Source organism: Rhincodon typus, chromosome 8 (genome assembly GCF_021869965.1).
Source record: "Rhincodon typus isolate 14 chromosome 8, sRhiTyp1.1, whole genome shotgun sequence".
In the NCBI taxonomy this organism is placed as follows: domain Eukaryota; kingdom Metazoa; phylum Chordata; class Chondrichthyes; order Orectolobiformes; family Rhincodontidae; genus Rhincodon; species Rhincodon typus.
In genome coordinates this window covers 6,242,359-6,255,358 of record NC_063339.1, presented here as the reverse complement: position 1 = coordinate 6,255,358, position 13,000 = coordinate 6,242,359, and the positions used below count along the sequence as shown (strand labels likewise).

The 13,000-nt window shown below is 42.6% G+C and overlaps 1 protein-coding gene across 1 annotated transcript in view; it reads right to left on the bottom strand.

Moving 5' to 3' along the window:
* Positions 1 to 920: 920 nt before the first annotated feature.
* Positions 921 to 13,000, bottom strand: part of LOC125483731 (ribosomal protein S6 kinase alpha-5-like) — a 123,367-nt gene continuing 111,287 nt past the window's right edge. The window contains exon 4 of the mRNA XM_048600221.1: positions 921 to 7,212. Within this exon, the coding sequence (XP_048456178.1) occupies positions 7,205 to 7,212 (8 nt within the window). The 3' untranslated portion in view covers positions 921 to 7,204. The remainder of the gene's footprint in view (positions 7,213 to 13,000) is intronic.

The window sequence follows — 13,000 nt, the reverse complement described above, 5'->3', positions numbered from 1 at the left end:
CAGCACCGATGATATCATCGATGTATCGGAGAAAGAGTTGTGGGTGGGGGACAGAATAGGGCTGGAACAAGGAATGTTCCACATACACCACGAAGAGACAGGCATAACTAGGGCCCATGCGGGTACCCATGGCAACCCCTCTTACCTGAAGAAAATGAGAAGAGTTGAAAGAGAAGTTGTTGAGGGTGAGGACAAGCTCGGCCAAGCGGAGGAGGGTGGTGGTGGGTGGGGATGGTTCAGGTCTTTGCTCCAGGAAGAAGCGGAGAGCCCTAAGACCCTCCTGGTGAGGAATGGATGTGTAAAGGGATTGCACATCCATGGTAAAGAGGAGGTGGCTGGAGCCAGTAAACTGAAAGCTTTGAAACCGGCGTAAGGCGTCAGATGAATCACGGATGTATGTGGGTAGGGATTGGACCGGGGGGAGAAGACTGAGTCAAGGTAGGAAGACATGACTTCTGTGGGGCATGAGAAGGCTGAAACAATGGGTCTACCTGGACAGTCCTGTTTGTGGATTTTTGGCAGGAGGTACAAACGAGCTTGCGGGGTTGGGGGACTATTAGCTCGGAAGCAGATGAGGGGAGATCACCGGATGAAATGAGATCCGTAACCGTAGTGGATACAATGGCCTGATGTGCCATGATGGGGTCATGGTCCAGGGGAAGGTAGGAGGAGGTATCTGAGAGCTGGCGCTCAGCCTCTGCAAGGTAGAGGTCAGTACGCCAGACAACAACAGCACCACCCTTATCGGCAGGCTTGATGACAAAGTCAGGGTTAGATCTGAGTGCACGGAGTGCAGTCAGTTCGGAGGAAGATAGTTGGATTTGTTGAGAGGGGCAGTGAAATTGAGGCGACTGATGTCACGTCGACAGTTCTCAATGAAAAAAATCGAGTGCAGGTAAAAGGCTGGAGGGAGGGGTCCAGGTGGAAGGAGAGTGTTGGAGTTGGGCAAAGGGGTCTGTGGGATGGGGAGAGGACTCTTGTCCAAAGAAATGAGCACGGATGCAAAGACGGTGGAAGAACAGTTCGGCGTCCTGTCGTGCCCGAAATTCATTAAGGTGGGGACGCAGAAATTTATCACCTCTTCCACCAGAAGGACAAGGTCAGCATCACCATCTGTAAGTGCCCCTCCAACCTAAACAGCATTCTGATTTGGAACTACATCATTGTCCATTAATAGCTGCTGGGTCAAAATCTTGGTTCTCCCTTTTAAACATTCCTGAGAGTCCCTACACCCCAGGACTGCAGTGGCTCAAGAAGGCAGCTCACCACCTCCTTCTGATGGGGAATTAGGGATAGACAAAAAAAAAATTGCTGGTCAAGCTAGTTATGTTCACATTCCATGAAAATATTTTATAAAATTAAATATCACAGAGGTGAAGGAGAAATAAAGTGAAGAAAGCCAGAGACAGACAACAGGCAAGCAAAACAGCTAAGCACCAAAAAAGTCTACAACCCTTTAATGAAGTTGTCCAAAGAATGCATCATGTGACCATTGAGCTAGAGAAAGCTGGATACTTGCTGTCTTAGAGACTTGTCCATCAATGATTTGAAACTCTGATCGACACTCAACAAAGTATTAACCATTGAAATGAGGTGACCATGGCCTTCAATCCTTTACAGGTCTAGGGCACTGCAGGCATTCACAGGGAGGTTGTGCAATACTAGTCAAAGTGCAATCATTGTCCTCTTCTACTCAGTACAGTAGAGAACTCAGTAAATTTAATGCACTCGGTGCAAAGGAAAAGCAGGAGACATTAGGTTTCTATAGGACTGCTGGCCATTTCCCAAGTTCAGGGGATGCGGGGGAGGGTCATGAATGATGGCGACATATCACATTACAAGATATCCCATCACAATCAACAGTAAATTAACACTTTAAAAGTTTAGATTATCTACAATCCCCAATGCACATCTTGCATGTGAATCCTGTGGGGTTTTTTTTGGGGTGAATTTGAAAAGAGCTATTGTGACATTCTTATTGCAGTTAACTTTGTCGTTGAGTGCATTGTCCAGAATAAAAGGTATTGGACTATTGGAGTTTCCACAATAAAGATGCCTCTTTGAAGCTGTGGCTATAACAATTTCGTGTCCCACAGATAAAAGCCAAGGAGAGATACGAAAGAATAGTGTGTACTGCATGCTGTGCAGCTGCTCCAGGTTCATGGATGGATCGAAGGGTTCCCCCTAAACAACCCTGGTCTTTCGGTCCTACAGAACTGTACTTTCATAGAATGCCTGAATCTTGGCATACAGCGATGTATGGGTCGATAGCAGATATGAACCAATGAAAGCTGATGATCCGGGACTATGGATTGACAGTTAAAGGACGTGGAGTCTTTACAAATAGTGTCACTTGAGTAGGTGAAGAAATTAGATGGCGGGTTGTGGTACATGGGTTATTAAATGGGTGTCTCTACAGAGGTTGCAAGAAGGAGGAAAAGACAAATATTTACCTTCAAAGACTTTATTATGTAAAAAGAAGGCTTTTAAGAGAAATAAAAACTTTAAACCAGAAACAGAAATAAAAACAGTCCTGATGAAGGGTCCTGACCTGCAACATTGACTTTCCTGCTTCTCTGATGCTGCCTGACCTGCTGTGTTCCTCTAGCTCCACACTATATCGGCTTTTTATCGAAGTAGTAAATTTACCCGGAAATGAATACATCACATACAAACGTTGGCGGAGAAAGTTAAACTCTACTTAGGCATTTGAGCAGATGTTTACAAAAATGCCAATAAAACCTTAAATGGACCTTGAGAGGTATAATTTCATTACAGTGTATTGCGGCAATTTAAATTTATAGAAATTTTTACTATTTACTTTATTGAACATTAATCAGCATTGCAAACCTGGATCAAGCATGGTTTCATTTTTTAAAAATTGAAAGAACTGTAATCAAAATTTACCAAAGTTTTACTTTGCAGCAATAAAATTCAAAATCAAGGTAGTCAGCAAAAAAGCCAGTCAGCAAGGTGGTAGTCACAATATTCTAGTCAGGCTGCTTCTCCTCAGCTTGACAGAAAGAATGAGAAAGAGAAGAGAAATAACTCCACATAGGCTGATATCCCATTACAAAGTCACCCTTTATTTACACGTGGAGAGTCCTTGACACTGATTCAGCTCCCTCAGAGCCAGCTCTCAGCGTGAAGAGAACCTCTGACACTCCTGTTCTTATCTGTCAGCCAGGGTTCCTTGATTGGACCAGATTAACATCCCCAATAAGGGATCTCACATTAGATTAGATCTACCTGGCTGACCTCATTACAATCACTACATCCCTTCCCCGAAGTCCGAGGACATAGACTTTTTATTTTGTAGCTCCTCCAGGGGTGTTGTAGCACTGGGGGGTCAGGTTCTGCCAGTTCTGTGCTTGAGGCGTGTAATGCGCAGTGGCCCACCTCCTGCGCTTGGAGTGTCTTGGAGGATATTCATTCTCTTCTTCAGGCAACAAAGGCATGAGGTGGCAACATCCTTTGTGACCATCTGAGATTGTGAGGTGTCTTCAACGTTTGACAGAGAGGGAGAACCCACAGGTTCTGGAACAGTCGGAAAGGCTGTCGAAGAGCCAGGCACGTTTTGCTCCTGCACTGTTTGTGAGTTTGTAGCTTTCATATGGTCCATGTGCTTGCTCAAGACCGTCACACATACCCGAACTTTATGTGTCACTGGGCCTGACCTCGCTTTACCCATGCATGGCCATTCCTATGTCTCTGATGCCAAACTTCATCTCTTGAAGTAAACAGTCTCTCTTGCTTAGCAGAATCTTGTGCCCCACACTGGTGTTCCTGATGCTATTTCACCTTCCACCCCAGGTCCGGGAAGATCAGTTTTAACCTGGTATGAAGTCTTCTCCCCATTAGCAACTCTGTTGGAGATATCCCTGTAGTTGCATGAGGGGTGGGGTCCCATAATCAAATGGGGACCAGGACAGTTTGGTGTCTAGTGAAGCTGTAGGTCGTGTCTTTAAGCCTGCCTTCAAAGTATAGATTGCTTTTTCTGTCAGAGAATCAGATGATGGATGGTATGGACCTGTCCTTGTAAATCGGGGAAATTCTCAAATTCCCTGCTGGTAAACGAGGGCCCATTATCCATAAGCAACAATTCTGGGAGTCCGTGTATTGCAAAAGGTACACGCAGTTTTTCTATCGTCATCCTTGTGTTTGATGAATGAACTCCATATCCGTCCAACCACTTTGAGTGGGTGACCACAATGACTGAGAACAATGAGCCCATGAAAGGACCTGCATAGTCGACGTGTAACCGAGTCCAGGGTTTACTCAGCCATTCCCACAAATGAGTGGCAGCTGCTGGCGGTAATTCCTGTCCTTATTGGCACCCTGGGCACTGCCCCACCAACACGGCTGTCTGCATCCAATCCTGGCCACCAGACATAACTTCTCGCAAACATTCTCATTTTAAAAACCCCTAGTAGGGGTCAGTCAGTATCTGGCACCAACCTTTGCTTGGGACAATCACTCTTGCTCCCTATAATAATGGGTTGTCCTCTACTGTGATCTGGTCTCTCTGGGTTCAAAAAAGTTTCAGTTCTGGTTGTGACAGCCTTTTGGTTTCCCCCATCATAACCAGTTGTTTCAGTTTTTCCAAGACCATATCTTTCTACATTTAAAGTCTGTCAGCTTGTGACTGGAACTGTGTCCAGAAAATTAAAAACCATTACAGACTCCTCCAGTGGTGGTACTACCGGTGGCGTATCTGCTACTGGGAGGCGGATCAATACATCTGCATTTGCTATTTGGCTTCCTAGATGGTGTTCAAACTTGCAATTATCTGCGCTTTCTATTAGATCCCACCATTGATCTCGGATTGAAGCTATGAGCGGCGTTACCTTATTATCTTTAAGTAGACCCAGCAGGGGTTTGTAGTCCATTACTATTTCAAATTTACATCTGCAAAGGTATTGGTGGAATATCCAGTCTCCAAATATGACCACCAAACCTTCCTTCTCTATCTGGATGTGTTAATGCTCTGCATAAGCCAAAGTCCTGGATGCATACGTTATTGGGCATTCCTCTCCATTGTGCCATCTATGAGCTTTTACTACCCCTGGGAATGCTTACCTACCCGCAATTGTAAGTATGTGTGGCTAATGTCCAGCTTCATGAAGGACAGACCCCCTGCCAGCTTTGCGTATAAATCCTCTATGCAAATGTTTGGGAATTTATCCAGCTGCCAGAAATGATTTACTGTTTGTTTAAAATCCCCATAAAGCCCGTTGGGCTTCACAATTGGTATGACTGGTGCTGCCAATTCGCAAACTGGACTGGTTTGATGATTCCTTCACTTTCCAGCCTTCTGATTTCTGCCTCTACTTTTGCTCGTAAGGCAAATGACACCGGGTGAGCCCTTGCAGAGTTGTGGAATTGCTTTCTGGTCAACATGCAAGGTGATCTTGGCTCCTTTGATAGTCCCCAGACCTTCTTGAAAAACATCCGGGTATTTAATTAAGACTTCACTCAGACAGCCATTTTCTAATCAAAAAATGTGCCAATCTAGGTGAATTTTTCTCAACCAATTTCACCCCATTATACTTGGGCCTGAGCCTTTTACTACACTCAGTGATAACTGAACCAGCTGCTTCTTATAAGAGACCAGAACTGAAGTTGTACCCTTAATCTGTAAAGGTTCTCTGGTTCAGTCTAGCTGAGGTCTTGCACAAACTTGAGGGTTGGAATCCAGAGTGAATTTTGTGAAATACTGCTTCTGCAATCACTGAAACAGCGGTTCCAGTTTCGACCTCCATTACAACTGGGTGACCATTTAACCAGAGATTTATTTTGATTTGGATGTTGCTAAGCAATTTAACTGTTCCAGACCAGTGTGCACTCTCCTGGATACCAACCGATGAGTTTACTTACTCAATTTAGGTCTACTGGGACTCTTTTGTTGTCTCAGATCCTGAAAAAAAAGTTAACTGTTTGGTCACGGTTTGGCTTTGTCCATGCATGGAAAGTAGGCATCGCTAGTTAAGCAATTGTTTATTACTCTCAAGAAGGTGATGGTGAGCAAACCTTCTTTTAACCCTGCAGTCCTTGGGCTGGAGGTGCATTCACAATTCCGTTAAGGGAGGGACTTCCAAGATTTTGACCTTGTGATGGTGATGGTACAGCAATACATTTCCAATTCAGAATGGTGTGTGTTATGTTCCACCAAGTTCAGAATTGTAAAAGGTGGAGCAAGGCAAAAGATGCTGAGCTGATCAGTTGTGGTCCTATGGTTTGCCATTGTACAAGACAGTCTATTCATAGAACAATGTTGTTATTGGTTGAGACAGTAATGGCAAAGGTATTGCCTTGTGCAGCCGCTCATTTATAGGTAGTTCCATATGTCCTGTTGGCAGGTCAGAACTTGAGGTGACACTTTCAACCAGAGTATAACCGGCTGTTGGGCCACACCTGCTGCCCTTCCAGTGTTTTGATCTTCAGCTCCAATAATGTTTGTTAGCTGTTCTCAGGGTGTGTCAGGCCTCAGCAAGAAACTAGAAGCTATGCTTGTTAGCATGTTCCAGCACGGTATTCAAAGCCTTGAGAGCAGAAATCAGAGCTTTCATCAAGGTTGAAGTCCAGACTATTCCCTCACTTTCACTGCCAATTGATTTGCTGTATATTCCCAGTGCAGCCACCAGCTGTTGCACTGGCTTTTGCAACGCTTAACATGCCCTGTGCAACATGTCTTAAGTGGAGGCCACATGTCCAGAAGCTCCATGTTACTATTTGTCGACTCATGATTCCTCATGTATATCAGTAAGCACCTCTTCAGCAGTGCCTTCATTAAATCACACTCCATAGGCTGACTGCTCTGTTGTAGTCGACGTCCCTGACAAGGCAACAACATTTGCCAGCTCTTCAGAAAATCCCTGTTTCTTAAAACTAGATTCTGAGGCTGCAGAGCTCATCTGGCCCTGAGACACTCACCTAAGTCCAGTAAAATGTGTCCACGCTGGAGCAGCTTGTGGAGAACTGTGTCACTTGGCTTTGGAGCAACGGTAGAGACACAGCGATTCGCTCTCAAGAGAAAAGTGAGTACAAATGCAGATTCAACTTTCAATCTCCTTTTCATCTGCAGATGAAATTGAGACAATTGCATAACAAAGCCATGGTCTGCACTCTCCAAACACTCTGGAAGCTACTACCCGTCCCTCACCTCCGCCCTTGCCATGTCATTCATCAACAGCATCTGAATTTGTTAATGACCTGTGGAAAGATTACAAAATAGAATTAGAATGGTTCCCTTTTCCACCACTTGAATGTCCTGTGGGAGGGGACAGATTTGGCTTCTGACCTGGAGTAACATATGATAGCAAGGGGACTGGTATTCATCTGACTTTGAGCGTTTCCCTCTTATCACCACCCTCCCATCTTCATCCTTTGCACTACTGGTGTAGCAGCCCTTGCCTTTGATGCAGCAGTCCATTGCCCTTACATCGTGAAATCAGAATAGAAATAGCTATGCACAATTTTTGGGTTACGGACTTAAAGAACATTTCTGCCATGCATCTTTGCAAGCCAACATTAAATTCTGAAGGCCTTCATTAGTGAACTAATGAGTCCAGCTGTGTATTCAACATAGACTATTGCCAGGTGACTGGTGGTAATCTTGATTTTAGGATTAATCAAGATCTCAGATCTAGGTATCACCTAACAATGGTTTTCTATACCTTTTGGATGAGCAATATTTACAGTATTTTCAGCAAAATAAAAATAGTTTCAAAGCTGCTTACCAATGGATTTCTGGTAATAGAAGTTAAGTTCAAGTTTTAAATGATCGCACTCCACATTTGAATGAAGAGTTGCTTCAAGTGAAGAGTTTTGAACCAAGAGGGAGTGAGTAATGAATCTCCACAAGTAAAATAGAGGTTCTCTCAGCCACTTCTTTATCCATGATACATATCCTCGTCACATCCCAGCACAGGCTTCAGCTTCCAGATACTGAGACGAATTGCTGGCCATTGTTTGCACTTATACCTTTATAAGATAATTACCACCTTCTTTGATATGTGTAAAACAAATGTTACAAGTGTTTCTCCCACATCAGTCACTAGCAGAAATGCATCTATATGGCTTAAAATGCAAAATTTAAACATGAACTTCCCACAGTTTTTGATTTAATTTTCTTTAAAAGTTGTGAAGTCCATCACATTTTGACTTTTCAAGCTTGAAATTACATAAATACTTCTGAAAACACTCATCTGCTAAATGCAGAAGGAAAATATGCATAATATCCACTGATACTACCTTTAAATTGCACTATTTACAGATTTTGCACTGGATACAGTAACAGAGATACCTTTTACAAGTTTATTTTGCATTGCTGACACATTGCCTCCTTCTGAAGATACTTGAGGGGTGGAGAGGGGAAATGTAAGTTTTACATTTACCCAAACAAAGTTTGCCGACTGAAAATTACTTTAGTTTGCCTAAAACATATAAAGTCAAGTAAACTATTATGATCCACATTTTAGAAGAATCTTAAATGGAAATTTAATAACTGCTCTAATTATTGTACATTGACTTAATGGGCACTTTATTCATAATATTCAAAGCTAAAACACTGACTGGAAGTTAAGCAACGTCTGCTGCATTCAGAAAATCTAAATCCTTTTTTCTAAAACATCTTGTCTACTTTTGCTCTCACAAAACTACAAAGAATATCTCTATTTATTGGAAACAAAGATTACTTTCTAGAATTCATAAGATATAATTAGACCATTTAATAATGCTGACAATTATACTGCACGCATGCTTCTTCTTTACCCTACTTTTGCTTACATTATCTTATCAGCATATCTCTACTTTTTCTTCTTGCTCAGATCCTTATCAAGGTCTCTCTTACATGTATCTAAGCAACTTGTTTCAAATACTCACAGAAAGCCACTTATGTGCTAACCTTAATTGCAACGGGATTTGAATACAGGACCAAAGATGTCTTATTGCACTTACACAGGGTCTTATGAGATTACGTCTCTTTCTTATTCATTTATGAGTTGTGGGCGTCACTGGCTAGGCCTTTATTGCTCACCCTTAGTTGCTCTCAGAAAGGTTGTGGTGAGCTTCTGTCTTGAACTGCTGCAATCCATTTGGTCTAAGTAGAATTACAGGAGGAGTTCCGGGACTTTAATGCAAGTTAAAGAATAGCAATATATTTCCAAATCAGGATAGTGAATGGCTTGAAGGGAAACTTGCAGGTAATGGTATTTCCATCTGTCTGCTGCCCTTGTCTTTCTTGGTGGTAGTGACTGCGAGTTTGGAAGCTGCTGAAGGAACCTCAGAGAATTTTTGCAGTATATCTTGCAGATGATACACACTCCTGCTACTGAGTGTCAGTGGTGAAAAGAGTTAAAGTTTGTGGATGTTGATCCACTCAAATGGGCTGCTTTATCCTGGATGGTATCACATTTCTTGGAGTAATTTTGTTCTCCTTACCCAAGCAAGAATACTCATCATAGAGGGAATGTAACAAAGGTTCATCACAATGATTCATGAAATGGCAGGATTATCATATAAACAGAGATTGGATCATCTAGACCTGTAGTCACTGGAGTTCAGAAGAATAAGAGGAGATCTTATGGAGAAGTATAAAATTATGACAGGTGTCCATAGATTGAATTCAGCGATAACATCTCCTGTCTGGGGAGGGTTCCAAAACTTAGGGTAACAATTTCAGGAAATGAGATAGACCATTTAGGACTGACATAAGGAGAAAATTCTTCAGAGGGTGGTGAACCTGTGCAATTCTCTACCACACAAGGTGATGGAGGCCTAGACTGTAAATATATTTAAGGAGGAAATAGATAGATTTTTAGAGTCTGAAGGCATCAAGGGGTATATGAATAGAAAGTCAGCACGGAGTTGAAATGTAGAATTTGCTACTCCAATGATCATATTGATTGGCAGAGCAGGCTTGATGAGACAAATGGCCTCCTCCTGCTTTTTGAGATAGTAGGAACTGGTCTAGGCCCGAAACATCAGCCTTCCTGCTCCTCTGATGCTGCTTGGCCTGCCGTGTTCATCCAGCTCTACACCTTGTTATCTCAGATCCTCCTGCTTTTTTCTATATTTCCATAGAAACATAGAATCAAAGAAGAAAGAAGCAGAAGGAGGCCATTCGGCCCTTTGAGCCTGCTCCGCCATCCTTCACGATCATGGCTGATCATGCAACTCAATAACCTAACCCTGCTTTCTCCCGCTAACCTTTGATCCCATTCAAATACATTCAATGTTTTGGCATCAACTACTTCCTGTGGTGATGAATTCCAAAGGCTCACCACTCTTTGGGTGGAGAAATGTCTTCTCATCTCCGTCTTAAACCATCTACCCTGAATCCTCATACTGTGACCCCTGGTTCTGGACACACCCACCATCGGGAACATCCTCCCAGCATCTAGCCTGTCTAGTCCTGTTACAATTTTAAAAGTCTCTATGCGATCCCCCCTCATTCGTCTGAACTCTAATGAAAACAATCCCATACTAGTCAATCTCTCCTCATACATCAGACCCGCCAACCCTGGAATCAGCCTGGTAAACCTTTGCTGCACTCTTTCCAGAGCAACAGCATCCTTCCTCAGAAAAGGATATTAAAACTGCACACAATATTCCAGGTGTGATCTCACCAAGGCCCTGTATAACTGCAACAAAACATCCCTGCTCCTGTACTCGAAACCTCTCGCAATGATGGCCAACATACCATTTGCCTTCTTTACCGCCTGCATGCTTACCTTCAGTGACTGGTGCACAAGGACACCCAGGTCCTGCTGCACACTCCCCTCTCCCAATTTACAGCCATTCAGGTAGTAATCTGCCTTCTTGTTTTTGCTTCCAAAGTGAATAATCTCACATTTATCCAAATTATAATGCAACTGCCATTGCTTTGCCCACTTACCCAATCTGTCCAGATCATGCTGAAGGATCTCTGCATCCTCATCACAGTTCATCCTCCCACCCAACTTAGTATCATTTGCAAACTTGGACATGTTAAAATTTGTTCCCTCATCCAAATCATTAATATATATTGTGAATAGCTGGGGTCTCAGCACTAATCCCTGTGGCACCCACCAATTACTGCCTGCCAATTTGAGAAGGACCCATTAATTCCTACTCTTTGTTTCCTCTCTGCCAACCAGTTTCCTATCCATCTCAGTACACATTCCCCAGTCCCATGCGCTTTAATTTTCCACATTAATTTCTAATGTGGGACTTTGTCAAATTCTTTCTGAAAGTCAAAATATACCACATCGACTGCTCCCCTCCTTACCAACTCTACTAATTACATCTTCACAGAATTCCAACACATTTGTCAAGCATGATTTCCCCTTCATAAATCCATGCTGACTCTGTCTGGTCCTGCCACTGCTTTCTAAATGCACTGCTACAAAATCCTTCACAATGGATTCGAGAATTTTCCCCACTACCGATATTAGGCTCACTGGTCTAGGATTCCCTGTTTTCTCTCTACCTCCCTTTTTGAATATTGGAGTGATATTAGCCACCCTCCAAACTGCAAGGACTGTTCCAGAGTCTACAGAATCCTGGAAGATGGCCACCAATGCATCCACTATTTCTAGAGCCACTTCCTTAAGTACTTTGGGACGTAGATTATCAGGCCCTGGGGATTTGCCTGCCTTCAATCCCAACAATTTTCCTAGCACCATCTCTCTACTAATATTGATCTCCCTAGTTCTTCCCTCTCACTAAATTTAGCATCCTCCGACAATTCTGGTGTCTGATTTTTGTCCTCTTTTGTGAAGACTGAACCAAAATATATATTCAGTTCATCAGCCATTTCTTTGTTCCCTATTATACATTCCCCCATTGCTGTCTGTAGAGGACCTACATTTGTCTTTACCAATCTCTTTCTCTTCTTGTACCTATAGAAACTCTTAGCGTCAGTCTTTATGTTCCCTGCAAGTTTACTTTCGTACTCTATTTTCGCCTTCTTAATCAATCCCTTGGTCCTTCTTTGCTGAATTCTAAACTGCTCCCAATCCTCAGATTTATTATTTTTCTTATCCGATCTAAGGAAGAAGCATACAGATTGGCCACTATCTCTTATTTTCTTTGTAAGCCATGGATTGGCCCTCTTATCCATTTTGCTTTTGCGACATGTTTCCACATTTCAATCACTCAGCAAAGGCATTTCACCTGAATTCCTTCTATTGTGAAAATGTTTAAGGTCACAATTCATATATTGTAGGAATACAACTTTTGCAAATTTGATTTCTCTAAAGCTAAATGCAAAGTCATGGAAATGCTGGGATTCACAAGTTGCCAGATCACATACAGTATCTAAAAATCAAATGTCTGTCCGTGTGCACAGACAAGGTCAGAGTTAGAAGTGTGAAAACAACAAAAAAGACAAGCGTATACAGCTGTTTTCAGACAAGTTTTAAATTATTCCTGTAGGTCTCAGATGAAATAAACATTGAAAGCAAAGAACAAACAAGGAAAGATCTTGAAGCATGCATTATCAAAGAAACGTTTTAGTATTTAACACATGGACTGTATCGATTCAAGAAGCAGCTCACCACCACCTTCTCAAGGGCAACTAGGGATATGCAATAAAATCTGGCCGGCCAGCGACATCCACGCCCACAAGTGAATTAAATTAATTGAAATCTCTATCTGGGACACCCCAACTATAGCAGATGGGAGTAGATTGCAGGAAAACAATTGCTTGGATTTAACTGCATGCTGTTCATCACAAAAAACAGCAGTCAATGTGGAAGGAAGCTGGCCCTACGTTAGCAGCTGAGAGTGAGGTTGAAGGAAACTAGTGTGCAGTATCTAGTACGCATACACGGCATATTACAGTGCTTGATGGTTCAAACGCTAGATGCTCGAATGCAGTCTCAAGGACAGAGAGTGAACTACCAGGATAACTGTAACCATTAAAGTGATGGAGTGACTTTGGAGGAAATTCCTAAGCTAGCCAGAACATTGAAAGTGAAGAATTAGAATCCTGAAAGAAAAAGACAAAGTTTTAATG